We start from the raw sequence: 5,846 nt of genomic DNA on the forward strand, positions 1-5,846 counted from the left end.
AGTGGGGTCGCGAGCTACACGAGCGAGCCCAACAAACGGAATCCCCTTTCCCCCCCTCCTTGTTTTTATTTTCCGTCCTCCCTTTCTGCGCGGCTTTCCCTCCCATACATCCGAGTTTCTCCTTCCTCCTAGAGAGACCTTGCCTTTCTCGCTTCAATCCGAGCCGCCTTCTCGCTCTCCCTCCCTCACGCGCCGCTGACATGCCCAAGAGAAAGGTACGTGGCTGCGGCGAGGGAAAAAAAAAAAAGAAAAGAAACTTAAGGGCCCGGAGGCGAAGGGGAAGGAAGAGGGAAAAGAATTTCGTGTAGTCGAAGGGAGGGATGCTTATGCGGGGGTGAGCTTTCAGAGCAGACGCCATTTTCTTTCTCTTCTTCTCTACTCCCTCCCTGCACTCGATCGCTTGCTCGCTCCCTTTCCCTCCCCCTTCGCTTCGTTCGCCTTCGGGCGATTAACGGTCGCGAGTCAAGGGGGGAAGCGCGTGCGCGCGAGACGGCTCAACGGTCGTCTTCGGGACTTAAAAAAGTGGGGATGGAGGAGGGGGCGGAGCTTAGGGGAAGCGACCGTTAACCGCCGCGCATTTTTGGTGGCCTATGAAGGAAAGGCGGCGCGCGCGCGGTGTCTGTGTGTTGGGGTGGGGGGGTTTGACTTCGCGAGCGACTACACAGGCAAAGCTCCGGGCGGGGCAGGGTAGTTGTGACAAGAGAGCGCGAGACGGCCAGCGCGCGCGCAGAGAAGCGCGAGAAACCGCTTAATTATTGGCTGCCCCCTCGCCCGCGCGCTCGCCTTGCCTGCCAATCGGGAAGGGGCACGCGCCGACTTAGGCGCGGAGGGGGGGGGGAAGAAGAAGGGAGGGAAGTAGTCCACTTGAGGGAAAAGAAAGCGGGGCGATCGGTTCGCCTTTTTTTTTTTTTTTTGGCGGGAGGGCCGTTGACCGGAAGGAGACCCACATGCACCGTCCGTTGAAGGCGGCGGGAAGCAGGAGGGCCCCTCGCTTCTCCTCCTTCGCCCGCTTAAATAATGAGGTTACGCCGTCTTTTTCTCTCCACCCTCCCCCACACGCACGTAAATTCAAAAAGGGCGGGAAAACCATTAGAGGGACACTCCCATTCCAAGCCCTCTTTTAAGGGCCTTAGAGATTAGCAAGGCCGCCAGATAAATGATGCCTCTTTTTGCCCAGCGCTTTAAATCTTGCCCCTCGCACCTGTTGTTCGGAAAACCGCATTTGTTATTTAAAATGAAGGAAGCTTGTAGGCTGAAGCCATTTAGTTTTCAGGGCAATAGCATCACCGCCAAGGAGTTACTGTTTTACAGCATGCTCCTGTTTTGACTTGCTTGCCTAATAGTAGTTCACATCTTCTGCAAGAGACATTCTGGGTTTCATTGCCCAGTTACAATTTGGGGAAAAGCCTGAATGGAAGTGTGCTTTGGATTCAGAAATGCTGTTAAAGCAAAGAAAGACTGTGCAGTTCAATGTGAGATTAGTTTCTGAAGTCTAGCAGTTGTAGAGCTAGGCAAAATGCTTCATTCTGTGAGATCAGAATTCCTGAAATAAATAACATCTTTGGTGTCGCATGGATTTGGTTGAGGTCATGGTATTTTGAAATAAAAGCAGTCATTATATTGCTTAGAGCTGCTGTGTTGGGGAATAATGAAACTGAATAAGAGACATCTGTCAGTGCTGTTATCATACAACTCACAAGCACAGTTGTCTTCAAGGTTGTGTAATGTGCAGAAATGCAAAGTTGTGTTTATCAATATATGAAAACAAGATATTTTTAATTTATTAGAATAATTCTAAACATGAGAAGTTAGATTCTGGAACAATTCTAAGAGTATTATCCTTCAGACACTTCACTGCAAATAGAATTTGGGTGCAAATAGTCAAGCTCGGAGACCCCACAGTTCAACCCTGAGCCATAAGTGTTCTCTTCCAAAATTTGGATGCTTCAGCCAAAAGTCTTAGTACCCAAAGGAATATCTACCTGGTTGTGGTTTTTTTGTTATTGTTATTTCTTAAAATGAGCTGATTCCACTCTATGCTATTTCCGATTTATGACTTACAAGTACAGTAGTATCAGGTTGTTAATTTAGGAAAGTTTGAATTTGATATTATGTAAGAAAAATAGACAATTGAAATGGTTGTGAAGTTTTATGCAAATGTAAATTATAAATGAATTAGTTAATAAATTAGTATGTAAATTTAGGTAACCATCAATTTGCTTTATGCATTTAGTATTTACAAAATAAATGGTAAAACCTTTTGTTTAACCATTTTGTGTCTAAAATTTCTTGTAGGCTGAAGGGGATACCAAGGGTGACAAGGCCAAAACAAAAGATGAGGTAAGGGATATTTGTTTAATTTTATCGTTTATTCTTTATTAACTTATTTAATGTTGAGTTTGTTCATTACAGTTAGTCTTCAACTTAACAGTCATTCATTTAATGAGCATTCATTAAAATGGCATTGGAAAAAGTGATTTGCAACTCTTCCTTACGCTTACAACTGATGCAGCATCTCCAGTCATGTGATCAGAATTCTGGTTCTTGGCAATTGGCATGAATTTACAATAAACTGCAGCATCCTGGGGTCATGTGCTCACTATTTACAACTTTCTTAGTTGGCTTCCTGCAAGCAGCATCCATCAGGAAAGTTGGATTCACTTAGCAATCATACAATAAATGAATCATGGCCAAAAAAAGTTATAAAATTGGGGGTGACTTAACAGAAATTACTGTCTCAATTGTAAGCTGAGGAGGACTATCTGTATTTTTGTAGCGTCAGTTGTAAGTCTAGGACTATCTGTGTTATACTTTTTCATATTCTAATAGACAGAAGAACCATGCTGATTCTAACAGGATTAACTCTTTTCTTCTTATTTTTAAATAGCCACAGCGGAGATCAGCAAGGTTATCTGCTGTAAGTATGTTTTATGATAAATGCTTTCGAGAGATGAATTAGTAAAAGTAAAATCATCTAAAGAACTCATAATAATACCATGTATTTGTGTCACAGATAGTGTTCAAGTGCACAAATATTTCCAATATTAATTGTAGTTTTATTTTTAGAAACCTGCTCCTCCAAAGCCAGAACCCAAACCTAAAAAGGCAGCTCCAAAGGTAAGTTTAACATTGTATGCAACTTGGATTGAAAATGTTTTGCCTCCATAAACTCTTAAGCGAACTTACTCTTGTTTCCCAATTATCAGAAAGGTGAAAAGGTACCCAAGGGAAAGAAGGGGAAAGCTGACGCAGGCAAGGATGGAAACAATCCTGCAGAAAATGGAGATGCCAAAACAGACCAGGTATATAATAACTATTAACACTTGTTACTTTAGTGTTTAGAAATCAAACAAAAATGTATGCTGTTTAAAAGAAGCAGATAGTAATCATGTTTCTTGTTCATTTCCAAACAAATAATTTAAAATATAAGCATTTGGGGTGCACAAATCAGAATAATTTGATTCAAGTCATATAGAATCATTGGATCAGTTCTTCAGTGTGTATCATCAGATTGAATCAGTAATTTTTATTTGGATTTATCAAATTATCTTGATACAGTTTACAAAAAAGAATTTAACAATATAGACACTGAGTCATTGTATTGGTTTATAGAGTCAATCAAATCACCTTTGAATCTCATTTTTTTCCCATATTTAAGAAGTCTGTACGAAGTCAGTGACTACTGTAGAATAAAATTATGTGAAATTACATGTATCAAAAAAGAACACTGCGATATTTCACTCCCAATCAATCTCATGTTTTAAGTAATCACATCCCCAACAAATCCTGAACCTTTCCTTAACAGGGTCCAATTTAAAAAAATTATTGTAATTTAAAACAAATACGACATACACGTACCAAAATGTTTTTCCCTTGACTTTCATGGTCAAAACTTCTCGTTCCACATTCGCCTATTTAACTTTATCTTGTCATATTTACAAAACATAATATTGTAGGCTTATTTTTAAGTAGTATTGATTTGGTGAGAAAGTAGCCACATTATTACAATATGCAGATATGAATAGAGACTACTACTAGTTCAGTAAATGCAAATAAAATAAAACAATTGCAAGAGAATTTAGTGGTAGAGTTCTGGAGAAATTTGAAATAATTTAAAATGGTAAAATTATTTGCTTTGTTGCTTAAATTTATCTTTCCCATCAAGAATGCTTGATTATTTTGGCAATAGTTGCATCTTAAATGCAAACACTAATCCTTTGAACAGTAACTGCACAACATAAATAAAGTGCTCTCTGATGAACTACATTTCTTTTTCAGGCACAGAAAGCTGAAGGTGCTGGGGATGCCAAGTGAATTGTGTGAATTTTTGATAACTGTGTACTTCTGGTGACTGTACAGTTTGAAATACTATTTTTTATCAAGTTTTATAACAATGCAGAATTTTGTTTTACTTTTTTTTTAAAGCTATGTTGTTAGCACACAGAACGCTTTGTTGTTGTGTTTTAGAGGGAGAAGAGGGGACAAGTGTCATTGACTCTGTTACTTAGAATCTGGGCTTTTAAAAGTCCCCCTTCAATTTTGCCACAAGAAATCTTTATGGGCACGAAGAGAGGATTTCCTAATGCTGTCAATCTGTATTGGTTTTTGAAATGCTTCAGACAACACTGAAATTCCTAAAATGCCTGTTTTGAGAAATAATAAAGCTGTATTTCTCATTTTAATTATTTCAGTGTCCCTTGCATTTATTACTTCTCTGAGTATCGTGGCATTTAATACTTGCTATCATAAAACCAAATGCATTCTTACAGTATCAGGCAATCCAGACTTCTGGTGTCAAATACCAAGGGAAGAAAGATGGCTTATAACTTAGCCACATTCCCTTTATTGTGAATCTTCAGATTAAAAATTCTGCAGTTTTTGTTTTTTGCTTAAAGTCAGGGTAGGTTTGTGAAAAGTTGTTAAACAACATACTAAATGTGAAAGTGTCCACCCTCACTCTAAACTTTCCCTGTTCCAATTAATTGGATTTTATATAGTAACTTTACATTTTGGTAGTGCAAAGAAAAGGGGAGTTGGAACTTGTTGTAAAACATTGCGAATTGTAGCCCATGTCCTGCCTGAATACCATTGATTGATCGTTTTAAGAAATGTACCTTTAATAAAGCTGGATATTGTTTGGCTTTGACTGTTTTTTTTTCCCTCTTCTATTGTCTGTTCATTTCCTCCTGCCCAATTTTTAATGTTTATATGTTATAGCTTAACTGTACATTACATAGACGGTTATTAGTACCTTCTTCGGATACACAAAGAATTTTAAATTTCCAGAAGATAGACTTCCATAGACAAACTAATATTTAATGCTGTTATCTTTCATTTTCATTCATAAGTAGTAGTAGTATGAATGATTCTTAAGTATCTATAGCAATAGTGAGAGGAATCTTTATGGAAAAATAGAGAATGGACAGCTGTTAACTGTCCATTAATACAAGATTGAAGTGCAAGAGTTGTATCACCCAATTAATTTAATTTTGCTGAGTTGTATTGCTTCAAAATTCTATTGGAAAACAATTTTTTAAAAACCCTTACAGAGATAGTCCTTGACTTATGGCAGTTGAGCCCAAAATTTCCATTGCTAAGCAAGGCAATTAACTGAGTTTTTCCCCAGTTTATGACCTGCAATCATCAAAACTACATGCCAGTTGCCAAGTGTCCAAACTGATAATCATAGGGATATTGCAACAATCGTAACTGAAAATTATAAGTCTCTTTCAGTGTTGATGTAAGTTTGAATAATCAATAAACAAATAGCTTGTAAATCAGGAACTATTTGTAATGGTAATGTAAAATTACCTCTTCTAATCTGGCCCTCTTTACTGCCAGTGTAT

At 38.4% G+C, this 5,846-nt stretch overlaps 1 protein-coding gene across 2 annotated transcripts; it reads left to right on the forward strand.

Moving 5' to 3' along the window:
• HMGN2 (high mobility group nucleosomal binding domain 2) lies at window positions 1-5,146 on the forward strand. Of its 2 annotated transcripts, none has more exons than XM_087939676.1 (6): window positions 1-215; window positions 2,296-2,340; window positions 2,888-2,917; window positions 3,067-3,117; window positions 3,178-3,302; window positions 4,279-5,146. In XM_087939676.1, exons 1-6 carry the CDS (start codon window positions 201-203, stop codon window positions 4,349-4,351), a joined length of 339 nt encoding a protein of 112 aa, XP_087795802.1. In that variant the 5' UTR covers window positions 1-200; the 3' UTR covers window positions 4,352-5,146. The 2 variants fall into 2 exon arrangements, with proteins under 2 accessions (XP_087795802.1, XP_026558334.1); XM_026702549.2 differs by having other exon boundaries at window positions 3,207-3,302.
• The last annotated feature ends 700 nt before the right edge of the window (window positions 5,147-5,846 follow it).

This window comes from Pseudonaja textilis, chromosome 10 (assembly GCF_049901715.1).
Source record: "Pseudonaja textilis isolate UNSWEBS1 chromosome 10, rPseTex1.2, whole genome shotgun sequence".
NCBI classification, from domain to species: Eukaryota; Metazoa; Chordata; class Lepidosauria; order Squamata; family Elapidae; genus Pseudonaja; species Pseudonaja textilis.